Here is a 27,860-nt window from a genome sequence, read left to right on the forward strand (position 1 = left end):
ATCAATTTTTTGCCATTCTGAACTATGCTATCTTCTCATCAGAGGGTGTACGTAAGTGCTGGATGGATAATGTTAATCTATCACTTCATTTCACCCACTATGAAGGAATCTTTTTCTTCATCCCATTCCTGGGCTCAGATGAATTTGTGTCCATTGAAGCCTTGATAAAGGAACTGCATTATGTACAGAGCTGCCTACTGCAGAAGGGACAGGAAAAGCTCATCAAGAAATCTAAAGAAATCCTGTCCACAATGAGCCTTAAGATAGGTCTGTTAGCGATAGCCTGCCTCATTTACCCCATAATCCTGATGTCCTTCAAGCAAATGACAGATTGGATACACAATTACGCCAGGAACCTCAAGGAAAAGACAGAGGACTTGAAAAGGGAGAGGCGGCTAGCTGAGGACCTCTTACACCAGATGTTGCCAAAATCTGTGGCCAAGCAGCTAAGGAAATGCCAAAAAGTTGAGGCAGAAAACTACGATCAGGTTAGCAAATAGAAAGGATGCTGTCACCAAGGATAGAAAAGTATTCACCTAAAAAAGCACCTACCTTGCTGCCATTTTGAGGAACCTGGTTTTGCACCCATAGCTGAGTGTGGATGGAAATTCAAATATTCACGATCAGTTTTGGGAAGAGCTGTGCAATGTGCCATGAAGCACATAGGCTGACGGGGAAAGAAGAAGAGCTGAAATTTCCACAAGTGTAGCTTTAGATGTCAAAGATCCTATATTGGCAAGTTGTCTTCTTTGGGTTTGAGAGCATACCCATGAGAGCCAGCCAGCGTCATTAGATCACGAGTACATAAGAGCAAGAACTGAGTTTCCTCCTTGTAAAATGGGAAGAATCATGAAAAAAAATCAACGCAGGACAAATCCTGTCTGTACTTGTCAGTATGATTCCATAAACATAACTGAAAGGAGAGCATGGGACTTAGAGAAGGATGAGAGGGACGGATGATCTCGTAGCCTGAAGTGTGTAACTGTAACGAAGCCTGTTGACATAAAAACAAGGCAGAGTTTGGCCAGGCACCCATTTATTTGCAGCTCTGCCTCACAGCATGCATGCTGCTGTCAATGCTGAATTTAGCAGCTGTGCTGCATAGCCCACAGCCAAAATCCTCATGCTAAAGTAATTGCAATTCTATTCACTCTTTTTCCCCTGGATGCTCTGTTACTTTCAGCTGTGAAACACAATAATAAATATTTGCATTTAATTTGTAGGTGTCATTATCGAAACAGCAACCTGTAATTGCACAATTAATTATAATTCACAATAGTTGTGACATCAAAAGTAGCTGAACCAAGGCAGGGAGTGAAAAGGCTCTTCTGGATTAATTGGTATTACCAAGGACGAATAAAAGAAGAATTTTAGTTTAAACACTGACAAAGTTCAGGCAGCACAGAGAAGAAACACTTAATTCTTTGTCAACAGCTATAACACACATTTCCCTTCCTCAATTCAGTTATTATGGTTTCTGTTGTTCCTTCTTTTATAAATTTGATTTTTTTTATAAGTGAATTTCTCTGTAAATTACATGATTGTAACAAAGATAAACATTTGAAGAGAAACAAAATCCAGTTAATATTTCCTAATTCAACAAGAGCAGAGACAGCAGTTGAGTTTTTATTTTGCAGTTTGTTCAGATACCTAGTTTTGATCTCTACCACAGTTTAAATCGCTTTAAAAGAAAAATCAGGCCCTACTTCTATAAGAAGTCTGTTGATCACCGCTCGCAATATTCAAAGCATTTCACTTTCAGCCTCCCATCTAGCACAAGGTATTCAGAGAAGCACAGATGATAAACTTTGGAGGTAAACGTAATTTTATCTGTCAAAGTAACAGAGAGCAATTCAGAGCCAGAGCTTGTTAATTTAGGATTGTACCTATTCAGTTCCGCAACACCGGATCTACGTGCAGCCTGTGCCTTAGGCTGTTCTGCTCAGAATTTCAGAAATCCCCAACCTTTTCAAAGGCTCTGCCACTGTTGCCTGGAGACCTTAGCTTCACACTTTCCTTCTCCCTGTGACAGGTGACTATCTTTTTCTCGGACATTGTGGGGTTCACAAGCATTGCTGCCTCCTGTACTCCCCTGCAAGTTGTTGAGATGCTCAACAATCTGTATGTCTGCTTTGACAGCAGGATTGAGTCGTACGATGTTTACAAGGTGAGTACAAACCTGCAGGCAAGGCATCTGGATGTTGCTGAAATCTTTCTTACTTTGTTCCCTAGTGGATATCAAATAGAGCAGGCCAGCTGGCCAAGAGCCATGAAATCCAAGACCCACCATCAGACAGGGACTACACTGCAGTTTGGCAAGTGGTGGATACCTAAGATGCATTTTATTCTGATCTTCTTTTGAAAGAAAAGCTTGGTGCCTGCTGCCTAGTGACATGTGCGCCTTCCCATCAGGTGGAAACCATTGGTGATGCCTACATGGTAGTGAGTGGCCTGCCAGAGAGGAATGGCACCAAACACGCTGATGAGATTGCCAAAATGTCTCTGGATCTGGTGGCAGCGGTTCGTCAGGTTGTGATCCCTCACATGCCAATGGGCAAACTGCAGCTGCGGGCTGGGATACACACAGGTAGGTCAGCTGAGGTGGAGGCATGAGAAAAAGAGAATAGGACGCAGTCTAATTGTGTGAGGAGAAAAGAATTCGGCATTTCTGTACGAGCCATTGACTCTCTGCAGGACTCCAGGATCAGTATTTCTCCCAGTTCCACCAGTAACAGTGGGGTGAAATCATTTTTGCTTGCATCAGTGTGGAAAGGACTGTGAAACAATTTAGTATTGGCAAAGTACATCTTCCCCTGATATCAGCACCAGTTAGCTGCAGCGAATCAAATTGTGTCTTCTCTCCTTAAGTAAATACTGTGCAGCCAGGCCCTAGATGCACTGAGTATTCCCCATTCCCATTGCTCTCTGAGGATCCAGAGTGATTAGCAAAGGTGTCTGCATTTGGCATCTCCCTGCATTTTTTCCACTTGTTTCTTATTGGGGTCTCTCTGCCTTGTATTTTCTCAGGACCCTGCGTAGCTGGAGTTGTGGGGTACAAAATGCCTCGGTATTGCCTTTTTGGTGACACTGTAAACACAGCCTCCCGCATGGAGTCCACCAGCTTGCGTAAGTGACTCGGGTGCAATCTGCGTGTTCCTTACACACCAGTCAGGCTCACACCTGCACTCTACATCTCTTAGGTACTGAAGTGAAAGGAAAACCCCTAGCACCCCCTCACACTGGGCATGGCCAAGTGTGAAATAAGGTTCGTACAGGAGAAGGAGCATTCTCTGCGGCACATCCCAGGCTAGAGAACAAATTACCATAGATCTAAAGAACCAGCACATGCATGACCCGCAGTCCCCACTATTCCTGTACATATGCTAGTTATCAAATAAGGAAGAGAAACTCTTGTGTATTCACGTGGGCAAGTAGAGTCACATCCCTTATGCCATTTCTGGAAAGTGACTGGAAATAAGAGGAGGAAAAGGGTGACAAAAGCCAAATAGCACAAGGTAAGCTGAGTTTTCATTTTAAGGACTTTAACACAAAGGCATTAGGTAGAAACACCATGACTACATAGAAGAGGGCAGTGTGTGTTTTCTTGGTCCAGCCTTTTATGCTGCCTTTGCTAGCAATACCACCTATTTTTACTGCTGTACAATGCTGTTGTGCAGATGCGCAGTGCAGCACTGCACAGCCATGTCAGTGGGTCAGTTAACCTGCTGCACTGCTGCTATGTTTTACCCGACATCTGTGTACAGTGTCGCAGAGTCCTCAACCAATGTTAAAGGCATCTTCCCCTTCTTTGTGCTTCTCCCTCAACCTGACATTTTCCAAAGAGGAGGTGGAAGCACTGGGCTGATAAATGCAGGAGGGCTGGCGTGTGGTCTCTGGGAACAGGGGAATCATTCATTTCTAATGCTCTGTTCCGAATCCTAGCGCAGAAGATCCATATCAGTTCTGCTACATATGATGCCCTTCTCACAGATGATGCGTATGAAATTGAACTGAGAGGAGAAATTGAAGTCAAGGTAACAGCTTTTCTGTAACTTTGCAACAGTAAGGGAGTTTAATGAGATAGGAAGGAGATATGATAGATTTGGCCATTGGTCTTCTGTGAATTGTAAGTCAATTTTTAGCTGTGGCCCCAAGGTTCTTTTGCTAATTCAGTTGGAAGTGGCTATACATTACTCCTCCTAATCGATACAGAAGCGTTACTGTGTGCTCTGAAATACAGATGCTATGTCTGCACCTGCACGGAACCACATGAATATGGGTGAAAGTGTTAGGACTCAGTTTCAAAGCCACACAGGTGTAAGGCTCATTTTAAACCCTTAGCAATACTGTCAGTGACTAGCAAGTCCTTTTTCTGAACTGAAAGAATTATTAGCACCCAAACTGCATATAAATTACAATTCTTTCCCAAAACAGCAGCCACTTATGAGAGAAGGAGATAACATAACAAATGCAGTACAGGTAGTAGCCCTGGCCATAGTGATTCTCTGCTCTGCTTCATATCCCATGAAAATAGCCATTTTCTGCTCTCTCCTTTTTCTTGTCCCAGGGCAAAGGGAAAATGAAAACCTACTGGCTTCTTGGTAACAAGAACTATAGTGTCCAAAATGACAGCCTGGTGTGTCACTGGAATCCAGCAATCTCCAAGAAAAAGAAGATGGGAAGTAGCCAGGGATCTGTCCAACAAGTAAGGAGGTGAACATTTAGCAGGGTGAGACTTCCTAGATAATGAGCCATTCACTAAGGGCTAAGACATGTAGAACTTGCATCTTTTTCCTGCAAGTAGAGGGCTCTGCTGTGTGGAAATGCAAGCTCTCATGTGTGTTTCTCTCTCTCAATAGCGTAGTGCAGGTGCAGCGGGAGCAGCACTGGCTGAGCAGAACTCAGCAATGCCCCGGGATGAGCTGAGCCCTGACAGTCACATTCAAGGGAGCCCCAGACCAGCCTGGACCCCTGAGAGTGCCACCCATGGCACGGGCCAGAAGCAGAGAAATGGCTTTCATCAAAGCTCCCAGCAGAGCCTCCAGGAGAACCTCACTTCATTGGGCTCGCCTGCTTTGGGGGAAGGTGACAAAGGTGCCAGTTCAGAACACAGGGCACAGCTTGGAGACTGTGTTACTAAAGCAATGTGGAAAAATGAGTTTCTCCCAGGTTTTGTAGATGAGATGTGACAGGACAGGAAATGACTGGACTGCCCCAGGCACACACATTTCTTTTAAATAACATTCTTTTCTTCTTCTTAGCCATAATTCACATTTTTACCTAGTACATTTACTTGGGAACCTAAAACACCAACAGAAATTTAGAAAGGTGTCTCTAAACAAGGAGAAGCTACAAAAGCACAGGTGGAGTTCCATCAGGAGCACGAATGGTAGATAAAAGATGTACAGCAATGTGACTCCTTTCACTCCAGTAAAGCTATGCTAGATTTATAGTTGCAGGTGACAGAGAATCTAACCACCAAAGTCCAGACATAGTGAGGATACTTTCAGAACCTGAGCCAGCTTATTTCAAGCTAGCCTGTACATCTCTCCAGTAAACTATCGCTTGCGAGGTACGTAGAACTGTAGATAGTAGGAGAGGGAGTAGCGAGATGCTGATGGAGGACAGGTAAATAACTCTTTTTGATCACTGTTTCAGACATACAAATGAAGTGGGAACAATTTTAAGTTACTTCTATGAAGCCTCTGCAGCACTTTGTCTTTCCAGCTCTTCTCCACTACAGAGGAATCTCCTCTCCGTATGTGTATTTTTTCCCTTATCCAGTCACCAAGGGAGTAGATGGTGAGACAAAGATGCAGTCTAGCTGTCTGGAAGACATTAGAAGGACAAGCTATTTCTCCCATCAAATTGTAATTTGCTTTTCTTTCCATGTTGGAGGAAAAGACGCCTCTTCAGTGATGAGCAGAGCATAGTAAATTCCTCTTCCTTGTATGACTCGGAGAAATCAAAGCAAACTGAATTACTTCCTGAGGTTGACAATTAGTAACTCTAAGAGTTCAATTCATTTGTAAGCAAGCTGCACATATCATTAACCCTATCCTGCTAGCTGCCTGCTTTGAGCAATTCCAGAGTGAGGGAACCATTCTCATGGGAACAGAAGCACAAGTGTGGGGAAGAGGGTTTGGCCTGTCTCCTTTCCCAATCAACAGGTTCAGGTAGAGCATTACTACTGCATAAAAGAAAGATTTTAGCAGACTAAAGTTCTTTTTAAGGGAGACAAGTCACTGCTTAATGGCTGCAAAAGGCAGCAAAAATAAAGGTATGTATTTAAAAGGAACTCAAGCTTGGAAAGCTGCAATGGTCTTTGTTTTTAATTTTTTTTTTTTTTGGCTAAAATAAAAGTAGCTTTATGAACTTCAGGAAGCTGGTCGGGGTATCTCTTTGTCATTCACTTGGCTAATAAGAACAACTGAAAAACCTCATATAAGATGTCTCCTTACAGAATGAAAGCCAAGAGCTGCTCCTTTCAGTCAGCTCAGAGAAAGCCACTGCAGGAGTATCTATGTGGCTGCATGCAAAGCAAGCTTAGCCGGAGGTGATGATATCAACTTGCTCTCAAGGGCTGGGGATCTCTGAAGTTCTGCTAAAGAACTACTCGGACTTGCAGATAAGCAAGCCAAAATCAGAGGCTGAAATATTCACGATAAATGTAATATGCATGTTTCTACATGAAAAAGAATGAATCACAGAACTAACTCTATCACTAGTGTCTTATGAAGCAAGATCAGGTGTTATTCTAAAGATATATTCACCAGTTCAAACAAGAGTTATTTCAAGCAAATTCAGTGGTTCAACTCATGCAGGGTTTTGCTTCAATCATCACAATGGTCACTCCAGTCTCACAACTTACAAAAACCTAACAAGGTATTTTGCCCATCTCAAGCACAACTTCCCTTCCCACCTTCCCAGATCTCAGAACGTTTCTACACGGAATATTTACATGGGTGCAAATACAATTTCATTTCTGTTAAAAGATATCTGCAAGCATGTGGTTAAGATTTTCCCATTAAGGTAGCTGGTAAGTTGCTCTGATATTTTCACACCAAAGAAAACAAATGTAAATCATATTACAGCAAGCTGCATCACAGAAAGCCATGAGGAATACAAATCAAACACTTCAAAAAAAGAACTCTTTTTAAAGTCAGCCTCTTGAATCCAAGGGGATGGTGGTGTGCTGTTTTTTTTAAATGCTTGATGATGGTATTACTGGAGACGTGTGAAAGCTGCACAGGCATGCGCACACAGCATTAAACAAACACACAATCACACGTACTCAAAAACACATGTATAAATCTAGGCTGATGCCCAGTACGGATACTGAAGGGCTGGAATCCTTTAATCTGGTTCCTGTCAGTACTCAGCAAATGGGATCAAATGTGGCGGGGGAAAAAAAAAAACAAAACAAAACAACAAACCAGGAAAGGGGGGGGACAGAAATAAATGATGTTGAAGAGCCATGACTTTCAAGTCAGCGAAGGAAAACGTCTCAGGTGCACATATCCCCTCACAAGCAGGCATGAAAGGAACACCACCAGGGAGAGGGAGAGGGACAGCTGGGTACCACAGGGCAGTTCAGAGCCACAGGAGCCCCACGCTGTCTCTAATTGTTATGAAAATCCTGGGTCAAGATCAGAGGCAAATTATTTGCATGGAAAATTGAGTCTGTTCTGATCTTCATCTCTTCAGAGGCTTCTGTGTGGATTTTTAATTTAGAAAATAGTAGAAAATGTCCCTGTGTGCTTGATGATAGACAGCAATTAGTGTTTATTAACAAAACATGCTTTGGTTCAACTCTGAACAATCCCTGTCCAGAGAGGAAAGAAGCAATGAGCTGCTTTCTATGCATAGGGTTTATGCTTTGATATGGTGGCTTGGTTACCAAAGATTTTTGGGTTGTCTATGCCTAACATAGACGAGGCTTGGAGTGGATGAAAGCTGACGCTGTACCAGGTTGGCTGGCCTAACTCTGAGACTGATTTTTGGTAAGATGAAACATTTTCTGGACTGAAAACCTGGGTCTGGATCAGACTAACACAAAGCCTCAAGTTTACTCTATGATGGGGTAGTGGATTTCAGCCTAGTCAAAGGCACAGAGATACACCTTTGACTAGACAAATCCTGTAGGGATTAAAAACAGTTTCCATTTTTGAGTTTGACATAGGAAGTCAGTTTCTCCATAGCCTTCCCTGAGTGTCACTCAAAGGTAACACCTCATTTCCATAAAGATCATATGGATTATTGTAGCCATCCTGCAGCAGTCACACTGCTGAGTTACATGGTATGCAGAGTCTGCAAAATAAGCTGTCCCAGTCCTCTCAGCAGATCTAGAAACAAGAATCTCTGCTTCCCCCTTCAGCCAGCCTATTCGCATCTGAATTCTCGCAAGGCCAGAGCAGGGCAGCACAATAATCAGCATTTTCCTAGACTGAACGCCAGGTGTCATTACAGGCCAGCCTGATAAATGGTGCATTCACAGTCCTTTAAGCATCCTTTTGGGCTGCCAAGAGGCGTCCCACACACACTTTGTCACAAGCAGTGAAAGAAGAAGAAGGGAATGTCATTGAGTTGCCACAGCATTTTCCTTTTGAGATGGAGAAGGACAGAGAAGCTAGATGGGCAAAACCAGTCTTTTAAGACAAGGCATTAAATGGCAACATGCCCTTGAAACCAGACAGCAAGTAAAAAGGGAGGCAGATTAATAAGATGAAATAGAAAAGAGCATATATCCTGGAGTATTTGTCAGCTTCTGTCTGGTCCTTGTTCCCAAGCCCACTCTGACAATGACCGTTCCCTGTTCTCACATATTCCAGGACAGCTGGGATGATCTCTATGGCTCAGATGTAGAAACGGGGGGAAAAAAAAACAATAACAAACCAAACAAAAAACCAAACAACACAAAACAAATAAACAAACAACCCCCCAAAAAAAACAACAAAAAAACCCAAACAAGGCTGAGCACTTGACTCTGCTAACAACTTGTTCAATGACCTCCAGTAAGTTACCTAACCTGTGGGCTCTGCCCTGCTTTTCAGGGTGTTAAGAAGTTTGTTATTAAAGACATGTCAAAACGAGAGGGTGGTGGGAAGCTGGAAACAAAAATAGTTCATTGAAATTAATCAGTTTGACAAAGCTCTTGCCAGTGACATTTCAAAGATCCTGGATGATATCGCTAGAGAAAGAGAGCAAAAGGTATCCCAGACTGTGCAGTAGTTGGGGTAATTCAGGTGCTCACCCAGAATGGAGAAGTTCTGTCCCCCAAGTCCCCTCTATCCTTCCATTAATGTGCTGGCGTACTCCCAGCTCCTGCTGGGATGCTCAGCACATGAAGCCCTACTGCTCCTTTTGTCCTCATCCATTAAAGCCCAGCTGGAGCCAGGTGCCAGGTGTTTGGCCTTTAGAATATTCAGTAACACCAGCCACTTTGCACTCACCTTGTGTGAACCAACAGTATTTTTAGGCCTCAGCTGAATGATGGCAAGCTGGGAAGCTCCCCTGGCTAATACAGTCTCACACCCTGCAGAGGCTAGGCCATATACGCAACGACCCTGGCAAACCCCAGGGGCCATTGTTCTTTGTCTCACATGCCTACTTTCAGTACTGCTCAGAAAAGGTCCCATGGACAAGTCATCCTAGGATCCAGTGGGATCCCCAAGGGCTTTTTGCCTTTTCCTATTTATCCTTCGGGACATGGTGCATGGGAGACTGCAGGGAGTCCATTAGCTGATCAACTGACCTGCAGATACAAGGAGCTGCTTAATTAGCAGGTCTAAAGGACCATGACGGGGGGTGGGGGGTGGGGGGGTGGTGGGGTGTCGCTCCCAAGAGAGCGACATAAAGACAACAGCTGCCTGAAAACATTTTTTCCTTTCCTATTTAGACAGTCCTTCAAAGATGTGGCTTTTTACTCTCTGCTAATTAAAAACAGCAGTTCAGGCTTGCATTGATCCTTCAGTACAAGAGCTCACATATTCAAGCTCATGGAAACAGCAAAAGGCAGGAGCACAAAAGCCCAGGGATTTTGTGGAGTTTGTGCTCCTTGTCCTCATCTCACAGTAATTCCTAATTCTTCTATAAGTGCTTTTTACTTGTTCTCAAAGCAGGTCACTACTACACGTGCCCTTCAAGGACAGCACAGACAGATATGAACTGACTTTGTTATGGGATGAGAACTCCAATTTATTGACTCCTAGACCAGTGCTCATCTAGTTAGGCCTCAAAAAGAAAGGATGGTGATTAGAGCAATTGACCTAGGCAAACCACAGAGGACACTAAGTAATTCCATTCACCATACTTCTAAATGTCATATCTGGCTGCAGCCAGTCCAGAAAACAACAAGTTCTTTCTATTGCAAAGTCCTTGAAATACAGAACAACTCATCCAGACTGGACCAGATCCATACAACTTTGTGATGTGCCATCACCTGAGTTTCTGCCCCTCTGGAACATTCCTGTCCTCACTCAGCTCAGTGTGGGTCTGAGTGACAGCAGTTTCCCCACTGCACTGCTCAGTATTTCTTACTGCCCAAATTTAGGCTGACAGAGGCCTTAGCTGTGGACCCTAAGGACTAGGGATTTTGTTTTTAAACTCTCAAGAACATGCACAAGGCAGGAGAGAGTCAGAGTCTATTTCAGGAAGGTGTTTGCAGCAGTCAGGCTAAAATTAGACCATTTGTTCCTAAAAAGACCGTGTAGAACGACAAGGATTTGGCAAGAAGCTCTTCAGTTGGGAATGTGACACAGGAAGCGCCTACATGGCTGTTGGCAGTGATGTCACCTGGCTGCCCAACGGTGCCGTGCTGCGGGGTCCTGGGAAGCTCCGAGAGCGAGCACTGGAACTTGTTCAAGCCACTCTGTATCTGCAGGCGGCTGAGTGCAGAGCAGGGCGTGAGGCAGAAGTGTCGACAGGCTCCACTGCTTAACGCTCCCAGATAAGGGAATCTGTAGCTATGACAGAGAACTGTTATTCTTGCACTATTTGTGATGGGCTTTTCAGCGAAGTATCAGTCCCCTCTTCCTGTCATGCCCCCCTCCTCTTGCTGCTCCAGGAATTCCTGCCTTCTGAACTTTCTGCCTTCCACACATGGCTCACCAACACGTGTTTCGCAGCCTCAAGCTGGCAGGATCATTAGGGAACAAATCAATGGGCACTGGGCCTAGAAGCTTAGCCTGGAGGGTCGGGACATTCTGTTGTCTCAATGAAGGTACTTGCTTTGAAGCTAAGTTAGGGGGTACCAAATCAAGCTCTCAGACCTGTGTAAGTAGGGATCTGTTTTGAGGTTTAAAGTACAGTAGCATAATGATTAGGGATGTGCAAAAAATAGCTCTGGAAAGCCACACAGTGTTACAGTTAGGAGGTATAGAAGTTTTAAATGCAGCCTCTCCTCCAGTAGAAGCTTTCTGGTCATCAGGCAATTACTGAGTATCTGCAAAAGCTCTCGTTCATTCTTGCCTCCACGATTGCAAAGCTGCACAGACAACAACCTAGTTTCATAACACCCACGTGAAACAGGGGAGCATTATACACACTTCATGCAGTGGGGAAATACAAACAGTTGCTTAGACTGCAGACAAGACCATGAAAGTGATGCACATTTCCACTTCTCAAAGCAATACTTTAATCACTGGCCAGTCCTGTGTCTCATACAATTACAAAATAAAAGATCCAAAACCAGCTAAGTCTGCCTAAATCATCCTGCTCTCAACACTTGACACAAGGAAACAAGGAGAGAGAACGACAGTGAGAGAGAAATGTGCTCCAGCAATTTGGAGAGCAGATTATTTACAAAACCAGCCGCGAAACAGCATGAGATCTGTCTGTGAGTCAGGTCTGTTTGGACTTTAATGAAGGCCTCCCATGCTGTGGGCAAAATGAGACTGACGTGACCCAGCCCAAAGGCTAGTCTTGGCTCTGACTTCAGTGACAAGCCCCACAGCTCTTGGAACCTTGGACCAAAATAAGCCCTCAGCTTTGTAACCCACTGAGCAAGACCCCAGAACCAATACTTACAATTATTTCTTTTTGCAAAAAAACATTAAATTTTCTAGAAAATTTAGTTTGCTGGTTTTCTCCTACTACCACCTTCCTTCCCTTCCACCCCCTCCCACCCCCCCCAAAACAGCCATAGCCATTAATATACACGTGTCTTTCCTCATCGGTAGTTTTGATGTGTCTAGGGGGAATTATTGTTCTAGCTGTGGTTAGAGATTGGGACCCAGAATTAATTTTAAGCCTCCTAGAGTTAAAGAAAGGTCAGACTCAGAGCAGTCTAGCTGTTCAGGCCCATATCCCCTTTAGTCCTTATTGTCTAAGGGCAGCTCTGATTTATTAGCATGTCATCTAGTGGATTTGCACCCTAGTTCACCTCTGCCTCTCACAAGCCATCTCTCTGCACTAAAATATCATCATGTGCTAAAGTGTCAAAGATCTCCTGGTCCTATTACACTTGTCAGGTGCATCTGACCTATCTAGGCTAAAGAATGTTGCTGTACCATATCCCTTCTCTCCTCTACCCAGTCTTCCCATGGCCAATATTTTAGGCCTTCTTGGTCATTTCCTGATCTGCTCTGGCCTGAGATATGATGTCATGGCTCACAAAGGTCTTCACACTTCAACACTAGGCAAAAAATGTGCTGCTATCCTCAGGGAGGTGACATGGTAAAACAAATCCTCTTGGTCAAACAATGCAGAAGTTATGTGAAGAATCTCCAGTGGGCAAGGGACGCGAAAAGCATTCTCTGCCTCCGAAGTTTTGTGGCATCTATCAGCTGTGCAAAGACAAGCCATACTAGCATGTTGGTTTTAAATAAACACAGTTAAGGGTTTACAGCGTAGACACCTGTTCACAAGATGGGGTTTGAGTGCTCAAATGAAGACCCTTTGGAAGGTTCTCCCACATTTCAGAAAGCACTATTTCCTGTGAAAAGGACTAGTAATGTGTCCAACTCAAATTGCGTGGCTGCATTCTTACCCTACCTGTCCATTACTGCTTACTATTGCATAGCTTTCCCATCCAGTTTTCAAAGCAGAGCAGACAGAGACCAGTCTTGGGGGAGAGAGTGAGTGGACACACAGAAGAAATTGCTCCCAGATCAGGAAGTTCAGACAGACACGGATCAAACTTACTCTTGGACATCCTACTCACTGCAGTGGGGCACAGCAATGTAACCAGGGTGTTAAAGTTCAGGCTTAAAGGTGGCATCTAGGACCTCCTTTTAGCAGGCCATGGAGCTAAATCACTGACAGGAAAGTGAGTTCAACATTTCCTATAGCCTATCAGGCATGCACAGATACGCTGCACAACCCCTCCATGTGCAGCTGCTACTCAAGCCTGACTGCTCCACTGAGTGCAAGCAAACTATGTGCAAAAATGCTGTTTACTGACTTGCACACGTGAAGCTGTCTGTGCACACATGGAGCTGTAAGCCATTTTTTTTTTATTTGTGTAAATGGCCAAAATCTTCCCTACATCAATAGAACTATATCATTTATGAAAGTAAAGATTTTAGCCCTATATAGGTTGAAAATCATTCAAGGTCTGGACTGAAATGCCTGGAGGGAGAGAGAACTGAAGCTGTATATGTCCAGCTGATCAACAGTGACCTGTCTCATGGATTCTCAATCTGGTTGACAGTTATATTAGCTTAAGTAGTAACCTTAACTCTCCAATCACTTAGTGAACAGAGGACCTCTTCAGCTTAGTGAAAAATCACATGCATTTCCCCATCCTTATAAGCCCATTGGAAGTGTGGGTATGATAGAACTTGCTTTTATAAGGAGCACTCTTTTGCAAGCTGAAGCTGACACCATACATGTAGGAAGAAACCTTTGAACTCCGTATCATCCTGAAGCTAGGTTTAAACTCTGATTTTGCAGTGATTAAACTATTTTGGTTAGTGGAATGATTCTTTTACCCATTGGAAAAGCCCCAAGGGTTTCAGCTTTCTATCAGCATTCAGTTATTTAACACAACTGTCTTTTGTCCCTGTAAATTAATTAAATGAAATCCTGTAATTCCAGAATAACTCTGTCCACTAAACATTTGACCCAAAATTAACTTTTACAGAGAGAGGGGGACTGTAAGTAACTTGAAGTGAAATCATTGTTTTCCTCAGCATCCACAGGCAGATTTAACTGCCTTCCCCCAATCTCTGCCATTTCAGACAACGCATTTGGTGTTTGCATTCACAGAGGAAGCAGCCCCACTACTGTACATCCCCTAACTCACACCACAAGCCCTGACATATAGCTAGTCCACCCATTTCTCTTTTGTCCAGACAGCAACGGCTAGACAGTGCATCCCAAGGGGAAGTCGCCGAGTCCAAAGTTCAGAGTGACAATCCTCAGTGACAAATCTATTCCAACTCACAGTATTTCCTCTAGGCACCTCAATGTCACCACAAGGGCACATGGAACAATGCAGCCCCTGGGGACTCTGTAGACGAAGGCACAGGGCCTGATACCCCTGTGCTGAAGCTTTGTAGCAAGTGACTGGTGGGAAAGGCAGGACCATGGGGTGCCTAATATGACAGGGGAGGTGCGAACATGGTGCTGACAGTGAAGTTTATCTCAAGCATGAACACAGGCTCCAGCCCTGTAGCCTGAGCACGTTATCGTAGCTTTAGAAGTGTTAGTTTTTGAAACGCTACTTGCCCATCTCTCAGTGCTGACAAGCAACAGCTAAAATATCCTGCCCCTCTGGCCCACAGCCATGCCATCCTCCACCACAAAAGGATGTAGCTATTTCCAGAAGGTTGGCAAACACAGTGAGTATTTTCTGGGAAAACAAAGAAGGGTTGTCAAATCAAGAACAGTGGGTGATAAGAGTCACCATAGCTACACTGAGTTACTAAGAAAGAGCAGCTTAGCTAAGCTCTGGATGAGGCTGCATTCCTCCCACTGCAGCTCACCCAGCCGAGGCAGCAAGGAGCTCTCTTCCTGTTCACACATAGCCTAATGTGCATCTACTGTGGACTTCCAGGATGGTCCCCCTGGCACAATCAACTGCTTGCCACACTGTGACACGAAGGATTTGCCTTCTAATACTAGTGAGCAAGCATGGGCACATGCAAGCATCCAATTGTGCCTGAACTCACGAGAAGCATTGACGAAGAGGACTGTAAATGTAAGCAGGAGGAAGAATAATACACACATGAATTCTCTGCCAAACAAAAAGCGAGACAGTTTACCTCCCTGTTCTCAAAAAGCAGAGATCTACCTACACAGCTCGCTAGTCAAGGGAAGTCCACGGGTCTGAGATGTGTCAAAATTAATGGACAATTGGGATCCTGCTCTAGGAATACCAAATAGAGGTTATGCACAGCGCCACTTTCTCACAGGCTGAAGAAAATCTACAGAGTGTTTAGTGGAGGACAGGCTTTATGTAATGGCTACATTTTTAGTTAGTCGAGTTATTCTTAGGTTCATCACCAGTCCATTAGGGGAGGGAGAGGGGAAGTAAACAACCACAGCAACTTCTAGGATGGGTGCCATTTCATTCCTGTAGCTGTTAGGCCATTTCTAGAAATGGCTTCTCCTTCTGCACACTCTACGCTGACAAGTGGCATGCAGCAATAAATAAGACAATGGAATAGTGTGACCTCTTGCCCCTTTATTTGGCTTCTTGGCTAGCAAACCTTCTAGATCAATGGGTACTGTTGACACTGCTCCAAGCTATTCCAGGATGTGCTAGGTTGCAAAGGAAAGCCTGGCAAATATTACCCCAGACAAAATGCTCAAGAAATGTCCTCCCCACTCCCATCTCTTTTTACAGAAACTTACATTCTGCAAAACCCATTGTAAGAGTCCAGATCAACACATCTAGTGGTGGATCTAAACTTAGCCACCCACCAGAACATCTGACACTCTGCTGTACGCACAAACTTTTAAATATCACGCACACACATTCATATATCACACATATACCATATGCCTTCCCAAGACGTAACCACACATTCTTACCTGGCTACTAGAGTCTAAAGCCTGCAAAAGAGCCACTCGGCCCCTTCTCGTACTGTATGTACCATGTTCTTCAATCAACGATTGAAGCGGTTATTTTATCAAAACCTCTCACAGTGTCTGATCTGTTTTCTTTTTGTTAACCAGAACTTGTTCTAACGGAACTTGGAGGCATGTTCTCTGTTCACCAGAAGAGGTCACCACACACCTCATTAACGACAAGGGCAGCCAACCCGAAGTAAACGGGCTAGGTGGGATCTCACAGGAATGACCTTCTAGTTTTGCTGGAGAAATCTCTCTCAGCTCGAAACAACTGGGGATATGTAACCTCCATGATGCCCAAGAACAGTTCTCTTTCTTCCTCCTGTCAGAGGTTATGAACTGCAGACTGACGTAGCAGCCTTTCTGCTTTCCGCTGCTAATTAGCTGTATGCTTCGCTATACAAACAATTTTACGAACTGAGGCCCGACCTAGCTCCCACTGAAAGACCAATCTTTCTATAGTAAGGCAATAACATGTAGACCAATAAGACCTCCGTTCAAATACCAAAGGCATCTAATACAACACAGAGAATGAAAGACTCAGATTCTGAACAGTTTAGTGCAAGATCAGCCTAAGAACTTCTGAGGACCAACTTAAAGATTAGGGGGAAGCGAGACTGGCTGCCACAGGACTAAAAAGACCTACATGGTTTAAAATCATGCACAGCTAATCCATGTTTTCAGTTTCAGTGTGAATACCTACAACTTGCCTGTGTAGACATTCCCACCTTTCCAAAACAACTGGGCAGCAAGATGCTGTTCATCTTGCTAGAGATGAAGCTTAGCCAAAACCATAGTTTCAGGTGAGGATTTATGGAACATGAATACTTTTTTAAGTCTCTGCCTCTCACCAGGCACCGACCAGAAGTCTTGTGCCACTGTTCCAAACATCTCAGCCTGTTTCCTATTTGTTTCAGGATCCATTTTACTTAGGTCTCAAAAAATCCTCAATTTTGTTTCAGCTGATCCTACAATGTTTGCTAGCCTTCATTCCCCGCTTGCTTCTCACATTTGTCTAATACAAACCCCCTCCTTTCTCCCCATCATCCTGCCATGATTAATCCGAGAATCTTCTCCAGTACTACAGCCTGTAAAAGCCATCTGTGTTTTTCATACCACCTCTCCAGCAGTTTTCACATTTCATCTGCTTTACACTGATCTACGACTATTATTTACATCTATAACTTGATCCATTCCATCTCCACTTTTTTCCTTTCAGAGCTGAAGATACCATTTTCTGAAGAGTGTTGAACCACAGGCAGTGGGACTCTGTGTGCTTAAAGCACCTTGGGGAAAGCAGCTTGCCTCTAGATGTCAAAAGAATTTACAGCAAAATTGTTATAAACATCAGCAAGACTAGCACAGAGCAAAGTCAGGGATCTTTAGCATCAAAACACACAGCAGAACCATTGAACCTAAAAATGCCCTCATGCATGAAGAAAAAGCTCCTTCGGGAGGCGAATTATTGCAAGGGGGCCAGGAACATCCACCAGTGAACCAGTGGATGTTGCACTTCTCTCCCTAATGCCATCCAAGTGCCAGCACTGGTGGATAATGAGAGAAGTCAGACTGATCTTGGCTGCTACAGGCCAGATACAAAAGTCCCATGTGGCTTCTTTGTTTCCACCCCTGCTGCAGCAGAGATCAGAATTGGGCTCAACTCCTCTCCCAGCAAGCAGCAGTGAGCCACAGAGCATAGTGAGACAGCCATTTGACTAGCAGTGAGCACAATATTGAGCTATTTCATCCCCTCCCTCAGTGCTGCTTCCCTGCTGGGCTCCATTAGCACCAGCAGAATGTGATAAATGTGCCTGACAAACCTAATATTAAAATTTTGCCATCAAAACCCAATGTTCCAGAACCACCTACGACCTGCTATTAAATGCCAGCCTGCTGCCCTCCTTGTCCTCAGGGAGCCTAGGCCCCTTCTTGTCCCAAAGGGCTACAGAGGAAATTATGCCCTCTTCACCCCTATCAAAGAGGTCAGTGACCATTAGTGAGAGCAGAACACATCAGGCAAAGGCAAAATGCATTCTTGGGACCCCAGAGAAGAGTGGTGACAGCACTGAATCTATCCTCTTACCAGCCTTTACAGTCCCACAGAAGGTGCTGTTGGACAAGAAGAGGAGAGTAAACGTGCGCAGTGGGCCACTGTGGGATGACCAGCCCACAAGGGAAACTCCTTTGGAGTCACCCGATAGGGAAGCTTTGGTTTATTCCCCACAGATGGGCTATCAGAGACACCAGGAGATCAGAGTTCCTCCCAGTACACAGTCCCAGCCATCCCTGAGGCAGGGACCAAATTCTCCTCTGGACTGTGCTGGTGCAGATCCAGTGGATACATGCCAGCTTTACACCAGGTAAGTGAGCTCAACACTCTCTGTACCAAGTCCCTTTTCTGTAGGGAGAATTGCTGCTGCAGATCCCCCTGCGCCCCCTCCTGCAACAGGGCCTTGCTGTCAGCACATAACCCAAGGTGAAGGCAATGAAGTGCCAGAAGAGCAAGCAGAGCACCTGAAGCTGGGTAATTACCAGCAAAGCCTGGGTTCATGATGATGCTGTGCACTGAACCCTGCCTCAGCTCAGCTGCTAGACCACTCAGGAGAGGGCAAGGGAGGGGGACAACCAGACAAATGCTTGGATACCACAGCTAAATGTTAATGTCTCATAATGAGGGGCTCCTGGTGCCAGCTTCCATCAAGGACTTGGCGATCCTACTTTGACGAAAGCGCTACAAACACGTCACTGCCCTTTCAGCCAGCTGCAGCGAGCCAGGAAATGCTGGCCTGAGCAGTTGGGAAGGCGAGGGAGGCTGAAAGGGGTCACTGAGCTGGGAAGGAGGAGGATAATGAATTATGGTGGCAGTGCTCTAATGGTACCTATCTAAGCATGCCACACGCTATCAACTTCAGAGCTCGGCTTCTTCACAGCAGCCTGTAGAGATGAGGCAGACATATCCCCAGAGAAATAGTATGCCCTAACCCTACTCTTTTAATAAGAAATAAGATCTCTGCTGGTACATGAGAAATCTCTCGGTAAGCTAGGAAACAATTTACTGTTGTGAATATTCAGACACTGAGTTTCGATGCTACTCTGAGCCCCGAGAAGATCCAGAATGTAAAGCAGAGACTTTTGCTGGATGGCTTTCTGTTTCTAACTACTTCTTTCCACTGTACTAAATCTGATTTTAACCCAGCTGTTGACTGGATGGACTGAAGCTGTCCTCATTGTCTAGGTTATGCAGCACTCTGTGAAATGCACTCACATTGAGTGTCATTGTTTTGGGAGATGGAACCTCCTTTTGTTCTGCTTATGGACAGCATCCAGCTGCAATGCATTAGAATGAGAGGCAATGACATGAGCTGCAACAAGGAAAATTCCAACTAGATATTGTTTCTTGAAGATTTTCAAAACTCAGCTTGACAAGGCACTGAGCAATTTGATCTAAGCTGGCTCTGCTTTTAGCACGAGATTGTACCACAGACCTCCAGAAGTTCTTCCCAACCTTAATTACGCTGATTTTATTAACATAGTCATAGATGAGGACTATGCTAGTGTATATATTTCCAATAGTTACCAGAGAGACAATTCAGAATTCCTCCAAAACAAGTTTGGAGATCTTGAGGTCAAGGACATCTATTATCCACGTATATGCAGACTTGCGACAAGCCAATCAAACCAACAAAACAACCCTAGGCTTTTTCAGAGAAGAAACAAGCCTGAAACTGCCCTGACCTTCTCTTACTGTCTTGTTACACTGCAAAGTACACACCTGAAACCTCCGAAATTCTTTCATTTTCTAATAGGATTCAGATCAAATGTGGTTTTAATCAACATCAACAACAAAAAAATCCCAACAGTGTAATAGCATCAGACCTCCCTTTCTGTCATAGAGGGATGTTTATAAGCTGTCTCCTTAGAATACCCATTTCTAGAGACACATAACAATTATGTCTTAAACTGATCTGCAGATGAAAAAATGCTGAAAACATTAAACCCGCTGGCTCATCACAGAATTATTGTTTCCAAGCTTTCAGTACCAACAAGACTCTTAACCTCAAAGACTAGATGAAAAGTGCCAGATGGTCCTTCATTTCCATTTCCTCCATACAGATCCAGTATAATGGCCTTTAACTTTCTGCATCACATGTGTGCAAAAATGCAGTGAAAGATCAAGATGTATTATTGCATATTCAAGAACATTGCCATTTTTCAGTGGGGCCAAATTTCAAGACCCTACAAAACGCAACTTAACAGATTTTATTGCTGCTCTTCCCCACTGCCCCCAAAACAGAAAAAGGTTCATTTCTTGGTATGGAACCTAGTAAAAAACTCATTAGAACAGATGGGGGCGGGTTTGGAGAATCAGTTATCTACATACATCTTCATGAGGGCACCCACACATCTCGCAGGTGCTTTTACAGTAGAGGGAGGTCTGGCCAACAGCAGTGATTTAAATACCCTCAAGACCCTGGCTAAGAACTGATTCAGTTTCTTCTGCTCCCCCTAACATTTCGCAGGATTCATTTTGTTTGAAGCTAGTGCTTCAATTCATTAAAACACACAAAAAAACCCACAACCAAAAAACCCACCAAACACAAATTCTGATCCTGCAGCTTTTTCATGTCCCTGTAACTGTACCTGTGGTAAGAAAGATGTTAGAACTGTGTTTCCTTTCGGATTAATTTCAGATTTAATACAAATTGTGTATGATAAGCTGAGAAAGAACAAATAGAGGAAATGTCTTAAGCTGGATCCAGGGAAAAAGAGGAATTTCTTCCTCAACTTAAGCCATGTAGAAGCTTTCTGTGCATGTGAGCCTGGTTTCAGCCACGCTCCCTGTCACTCAGGCCAGTAACTAACGCAACTTACTTGTCATATTTTTAGGACTTGGATTTCCCCTTCTTCTCCAAATCACACTCTTTTGTCTCATAGGTTACTAATGCCATATTATTATGTTAGGTAATAACACTTAGTTCTTACATAGCATGTTTTATGAGACCCCTGTCCCTCTGATTTGGTACTTCACGGTGACACAGGAGCCAGGTGAATGTGTAGTGGATACAATTTTCTTCCTGTCTCACTTTATACTTTTCTCTCAATTATTTTTCTCTGGATGGAAAGGAAAGGTTTAGCAGTCAACCCAAGGAACACTGAGCTAAGCAAGCTGACATACGTAAGTGGCACCAAGACAGCAGGCTGCAGAGATCTTCAGATTCACAGCAACAGAATGACGCTGCATTGCCTAAGTGTAAAATGCTCCTTTTATTCACCATCAGAAAAGAGAACTGTTTCCTCCCTCCTCCTTCTTGGAGAATGAAAACAGATCAGAACCTCAAACCAATCCTTGCACTGGCAGGAACTCAAAAGGTAGACTTGGGAGGGGTTGGAGGAAGATATAAAGGCTGGTAGCTGGAGACACAGAGCAACACTGAACTGGAGAGACTCAAGGGGAGGAGGAATTAGAGACACCAAAACATGAAGATGAACCTGAAACTTCTTTTTTGCCCTGGATTCCTTCTGCTGCTTATTGTCAGTCAAAACCAGGCAAGGGGCAGGCCCATTTCCAGCTTACAGGTAAGTGACTGGCTGCTCAATAGAACTGAAAGAAGCTGATGCTTCTTTAGGACTTAGGCACTTCAGATTAGCTCCGTTTCTTCCAAACCCAGGTAAAGCAGTAGGAGACACTCAAAGAGATCATGACAGCAGGAGCCCTGAGGTGGGCAGACACAGAGTTATTCAATGGAGGGAAACTAAAGTAATCAATTACTGAATTTAAATTTCTGATCACATGAGGCAATTGAAAGGAAAAAGTTTTTTCCTGTGGGGTCAATTTGGGGATTGCAGATATAGGGTCATCCTGTGACTGAGCAGAGCAATAAACTTTTGGAGTAAAAGGAATTTTTCTGGAAGGACTCTGATCTAGACCCCTAGAGCAGTCACCTGCATGCTCTTCCCTGAAGCCCCTGGTTTAAGCTGAAAAAGGAATTAATGGGTTGTACCTGCATGATCTCCTCCTCACCTTAGTAGTGCAGAAATGCAGTCCCTGCTTGAGAGTCCCAGAGGTAGAATATGAGAAAAAGAGAAAGAGCATGTGTGTGTGTCTGTGTCTGTGTGTATTTGTGTGCACAGGAATTCCAAGTCATTAGGAAAACACATTTCAGCTACCTGACTAGGGATCTGGTATTCCCAAATATGAAGTAACCTCCCAATCTGTAAAGAAATATATAATCCTTCTAGCACCAATTTCAGCACGTCTCTTGTCATTGCATTGCTTCTCCTACTATTCCAAGGTATCAACCATTTTTTCTTGTTCCTTATTCACTCTTGACCAAGCCTCTTTCATTGTCTTTCACAATTTATCCCATACCCCAGATCCCCAGCTCCAGGAAAGACTTAAGTGGCAGTTCGTCAGCTCAGAATTATAGAATACAGTAACAGCATAGAGCCTTACAGCATTTTGAGAGAGTACACAGTGTTAGCTCAGAAACTAAAGATAACCATCACCAACTTCAGAAATCACTTCAATACTTTCATCTTTTGATAAATGTTCAAAACAGGTTTCTCCAAACTTAGCACTGAACATGGCAAAATACAAAAACCATGACGGAGTTCCCAGAACACCTCCTTTTCTCCTCTCCTCCCTCTCCACCATATACCTTTCCCTTTTTTCAGAGTCTGTCCAAACTGTTAGATGAGGACCTGGAGCATCCCCTGGTCTCAGAAGAGAGGGACAGTGAGCAAGACGACATGATCCCAACAGGAGCCTTTGATCAGCAAGATGCTGAATTCCAGTGGACCGGAAACACCAGGGACCAGCCTGAGAGCATGTCCATGGGTGACAGTGCTGTCCAGAGGTTCTTCAACGACCTCTTAAGTTTACCCCGTAGATACCGAGGCAGAAGCAAAAAGGGCCTCTCCAGGGGCTGTTTTGGTGTCAAGCTGGACAGAATTGGGTCTCTGAGTGGACTGGGATGCTAACTGCTTACTATGGTAAGAGAAAGCCAGAGGCAGGTGTCTGTGTGCTCATGTATAACTTGCATAAATATGCAGAAGAGCAGATTTAATTCCACTTTAAGGAAATGGTGCCTTAAAGTAACTTTTACCCTCCTATTGCAAACACAGTTTACTAATTTTACCCTCCTCAGAATTCACTGTCATCAGATGTACATTTAAAACCTGTGAATGCCACATCTCTGCTTTACCTGCTTGCACTCCTTTCTCCAAGTCAGCTGTATGCATTTCCTCTTGTCACAGAAGCCAGATCAGAGAGGTTTTCACCAGCTCCTTAGGGACGCTTGCTTGTGTCAATCCAAAGAAACTCTGTGCAGAACAGTGGAGCTGAACCCGGCCCTAGAACAGTAAGAAATCAGTTAACTTCCAGGCGTGAAATCCTGTCCACTTCTCTTTCTTTCATTTATTCCTCTGCTTTCTTGACAGGACTGACTTTGAGGTTTCAAAGGACCTGTTGCCTTTCAGTGAGATGTTCAACCCTTATTCACATTGGCTCCACCAATCCACCTACTACATGATGTACTGAGTAAATTGCACCCCACCTCTCCCCTGAATTACTTGGCCAATAGAATACATCATTGCTGTACTGCCTATTTGTATCAGAGTAATAATTTGTGAACATCTATCTGAAATTTAGTTAAAAAAAAAATTGTATTGTTTATGTAGTAAATGTATGACTAAACAAGTCTCATTATGTCCCAGATAATAAACTGTTTTCCATCATTTGGTGAATTTGCTTCAAGCCTTTGCTGCGATGCTTTCACGTACCATTCCTGAAACTGAAACAGTGCCCCAGTTTGATGCAATCCACCAGAATTCAGAAGCATGTTAGAGGGCTACTTTCTGGTGAAAAGGACTTTTTAGCTGCTCTTAGGGGGAAAAAAAAACAAAGACAAAAAAAGAAGGACACACAATCAAACAAGCCCTTCTTTTTACCGAAGGAACCTTTCTGAAGTTAAGATATTACTATCTAAACATAAGTATAACGGGAAGAAGACTGACATGAAAAAGACATGGCCATCTTCATAAGAGTCATCAGAAACCAGGACACAAAGCCCCAAGTCTTTGACCACCACAATTTGAACTAAAAGGGTAGCTGCCTTAGCTGACATCAGTAGAAAGCTGTTACTCTGCATTTGGATCTGCCACTGACAGAGGAACGAGAACTGCATTTTACGAAAATAAAAACAATTGTTTCTTACTAGTATATCTCATCTTGTCCAAAAAAAATACGCTACCCTTCTTTGAAGAAAGTTCAAGGGCACACTACTCTTCCATAGGCAGATCCAGATATTGCAAAGCATTTTTCTAACAAAAAAGTCAAGATTATACAAAAAATGTACCTGAGCAGTTCCATTTTTTAAGCAAACCAAGTATTCACCAAATCTAACTATGAACAAATCAGAGAACAGCTACTTGGCAAACATCCTGAGCCAAAGGAATTCTGTATGAAGGCTGGTTTGCCAAGATCATGACTGTGCTATCCTGATGTTGATGAGAGCTGAACTCTGCAAGCAGTTCCATGAAAACCAGTAAGGCTGCTCACACAAATGTCTACACTGACAGTCATAAATGAAGGCACAGCTGTTCACTTCCAGCCTTCTGCTTGCAGTGGACAGATGGGCTACACAGCTGTACTCCTCCCATTTTCTTGCCTACAAGACAGATGCTCCCGGAAGAAAATATTCTGGTAATAGGCCTATTCCTAACAGGACCCCTGGATATAAACTGCAACATGGAGCACAAACATCTATGCAAAGCAAGTTTATCAGCCACCCTCTAGCTGCACGTGCTCCGAATCTCTGGCAGTTCAGCTCTCATTAAGAAAGCCTGTTTGCACAGAGCAGCTAGAGGTCTAGTTTCTGAGCCTGCCTCAATCACTTAAACTCTATGATTTGGTTCTGCTCCTTCTAACCACAATTCCCACAGAATGAAGGCAATCCAGGACCCACTGGAAAGCTATTCGGAGCCAAACTAGAGAAAGCTTTGTTCTTCTCTCATGCTATTTTCAATATATAGCCTCTACCCTGAAACCAAAGACTTGCTCTAGGAAGGACATCAGTACAAAAAGCTCATAAACATATGTTTCAACACGTAAGAGCTGACTATTGGAGACCAGAAAGCACAGAATGATTTGTTAATGGAGATACTCTCCCCTTGCACAAGCTGCCAACAGCTTCTCTCTCTATTTTCTTGCAATCTTTTACCCTTTCAATATCTCTTGCACATTTAGAAATTACCATTAATTCTACCTGTCTATGGCTATTCTGTCCTCCAGAATCTTTCTCTCCTCAGACCAGTAGTTATGATGCTATCAACACAAATCCTGAGCAGAAAATTCAACAACATATCCTGAAAGCTTCTCTAGTTATCAGTTTTTGTTAGGTTTTACGCTGTTTGCTACTTACTCTGTTGAAGTTAACTTTGATAACAAAGCAGCAACAGTGAAAATGCCCTGAACAGACACTCGCTGGCAAGGAATGGTCTCATCACTTAACAGAGGCACCCCTGAGTACAAGCTCTCAAACAAGAGAGTAGTCCATATAATTAATTTATCATGCTCTGTGTTGCCTTTCCTCAGCAAAGCAACAAGAAAATGAAGCATTTCACCAGTCAGATGAAGAATTAAAAGTGGGGAATGGAGGATGAAAGAATGAACCGTTTTTCAGCATAATTCACATATCAATAGACAGGCTATGCATATCTTGAACCTAATGCTGCAGTCTGATCAATGTGAACAGCTTCTCTAGATGGAGTCCCATAGACTCCACAGTAATTCACAGGCAAATTCTCCTGGAGGTCTGGAGTCTCATTGGGCCATACAGGTAACATTCTCCCTTGCTGTAGCTTCCATCATACAAAGACCTCTGCCCTGCTCAAACATGAGCAAAGAGATTTCCGATTCATTATTCTAACTGAACACACCTTCATACAGTCAGGAAGAGATTTTCACTTCTTTTCGCTCAATACACAAGAACTTACTTACACTAAGAAGCAGCAGACATGCTTACTTGTGGGAACCTGACATGAAGCATCCAGCTTTCTTAAATAGAGTCCCTCTTCAGGTATGTTAGCCCTGGGGCTGGCCCAGGTGCAACCTATGTGGTGGAAAGGTTAATCCACACAGCCCACAGACATTATGGCGTCAAGCAATGAAGAGCTAGTATCTTGTGACGGTTGGTGCTAATGCAAAGGTTACAACCTCCTTCCTAATAATCCTGGGTCTGATAGCTTGCTTCTAGCTCTCAGTAACCGTAGGAGCAGGCACGTTCTCATAGGCATAAAAGCTTCCTGATGTTGAAATTTTGACACCGAATACAGTGAAAATCCAATGAAGGGTAAGTGGTACTGGAGTTTGGTTCCTGAACATCCTCAGCCTGTTTCCAAACTCAGCTACACTAACATAAACTGTGGGTCATCGAAATTATTTGCAGATAAAATAACAGAGGTCAGAGGACGTTCAAGACTGAGCTGTGAGCACTTATGAAGAGAATCCTACGGAAGATGAATAAGAAACAGATAAGAGCTTCAATTCCACAGAGGCTGAGCTGGTAATGTGCCATCCCATCACCTGACATTTTGTGTGAACATTTTAAAAAGCCACTTTTCAGAAAGCAAGAACAATTTATTTCACATAAAAGGCTCTATAATTAGATCCTTAGGACTGAAGCCAGGTCTGTTTGTACTTTAGGTAATTTGCTGAGTTCTATTAGCATTTAAATAATCAAAGCTAACCTTTGAAGTTAGCATGCCAGTCAGATGGGGGAAGCTCATCTCTAGCTGTGTCATTTCCATCTCCACTAAGCAGCAGTGCACAAATTTAGAGACTAGGATTACAGAAGCTACCAAGGAGAAAAGCCTTGTAAGTGGTGCTAGGCAGCAATCAAGATTTGGTCTCATCCAAGACTCTAGTCTTCCTAGTTTATTATTAGAGGGCTAAGTTGTATTTATTTCCCTTGGTCATCACACAGATCCTATACACTCTCACTGCTTTATCCCTTTCCACTCCCATCTGTGTTTACTACACACAAAATCAAGGATGATCCACATTCTCACCTTAGCTATCTGCCTTTATTCTGTATCAACATAACACTCCCACCTGATGTGAGCTTCCTTCATTCATGTACTCTACTTTCAAAACACGCACCTCATTTCTCTGCCAGATTCTTCATTGCTGTGATGCTTTAAACAAAACCACTTGCCAACTGTTAAGACTGCTGGATGCAGAGATCATTGTCCCACACCAGCTGATATTGCTAGTTTGCTTCCAAGCTAAGATAAATTATGTCAGCTGTGGATAGATTTGTAGAACAGAAGGGCAAGAAAATGGGGGAAGGAAATGTAAAAACGTAATGTATGTTGTTGTTTGTTCATACAGCACCTAGCAGTAATAAGACCAAAACAGTTCAGTTCAAAACCCTCCGAACTCAGAGGAAAGGCTTGCTTTGGCTTTGCTGAGCTTTAGGACAGTCTCTGAAATAAAGGCCCAAGAAGAAATCACTGCATATCAAGTGAAATCAGAGAGATTTATGACTGTACTGGCTAAGCAAACGAGGAGGGCAGAAGGCAGAGACTTAGTGTAATTGCTTTAATATTACCCAGACAGTGATTGAAAGGACCCTGTCTGCTGGACTGCCCACTGGATATCATGGGTTCCGCCTTTCATTCTGTAAGGATCTAACAGGGTCATCGTGATTTGCACTCCCGGATCAGTGGAAATTGTACTCATTTGTAGTTGTATTTTGCCACTCACACAGGAGATACGCCAAAAATTTTACTGAAAGTTAATAAGAAACTGCTGTAGAGCTCTGAGGCAAAATGAAAGTTTC

At 43.6% G+C, this 27,860-nt stretch overlaps 3 protein-coding genes across 9 annotated transcripts in view; 2 read left to right on the plus strand and 1 right to left on the minus strand.

Annotated features, from left to right (window-relative positions):
* The window catches only part of CLCN6 (Cl-/H+ antiporter 6), a 72,256-nt gene that overhangs the window by 8,469 nt on the left and 35,927 nt on the right, over nucleotides 1-27,860 (minus strand). For all 7 annotated transcript variants that reach the window (XR_015704316.1, XR_015704313.1, XR_015704315.1 and 4 more), the window contains exon 23: nucleotides 23,223-23,370. Coding sequence is in view for 1 of the 7 variants with exons in the window: in XM_087755423.1 (XP_087611549.1) it covers nucleotides 23,269-23,370 (102 nt within the window). In the remaining 6 variants the exon portion in view is untranslated. The remainder of the gene's footprint in view (nucleotides 1-23,222; nucleotides 23,371-27,860) is intronic.
* On the plus strand, nucleotides 63-17,369 carry LOC148056015 (atrial natriuretic peptide receptor 2-like). Its single transcript, XM_087755547.1, has 8 exons — nucleotides 63-488; nucleotides 2,033-2,167; nucleotides 2,413-2,587; nucleotides 3,028-3,126; nucleotides 3,943-4,034; nucleotides 4,568-4,705; nucleotides 4,860-5,094; nucleotides 17,237-17,369. The coding sequence occupies exons 1-8, from the start codon at nucleotides 63-65 to the stop codon at nucleotides 17,266-17,268; spliced, it is 1,332 nt and encodes a 443-aa protein (XP_087611673.1). The 3' UTR covers nucleotides 17,269-17,369.
* On the plus strand, nucleotides 21,459-23,754 carry LOC104009004 (C-type natriuretic peptide 1). Its single transcript, XM_009460958.2, has 3 exons — nucleotides 21,459-21,594; nucleotides 22,693-23,010; nucleotides 23,458-23,754. The coding sequence occupies exons 1-2, from the start codon at nucleotides 21,496-21,498 to the stop codon at nucleotides 22,996-22,998; spliced, it is 405 nt and encodes a 134-aa protein (XP_009459233.2). The 5' UTR covers nucleotides 21,459-21,495; the 3' UTR covers nucleotides 22,999-23,010; nucleotides 23,458-23,754.

The sequence above is a fragment of the Nipponia nippon genome, unplaced genomic scaffold (genome assembly GCF_047370975.1).
Source record: "Nipponia nippon isolate SJK-2023a ecotype South Korea unplaced genomic scaffold, ASM4737097v1 scaffold_19, whole genome shotgun sequence".
In the NCBI taxonomy this organism is placed as follows: domain Eukaryota; kingdom Metazoa; phylum Chordata; class Aves; order Pelecaniformes; family Threskiornithidae; genus Nipponia; species Nipponia nippon.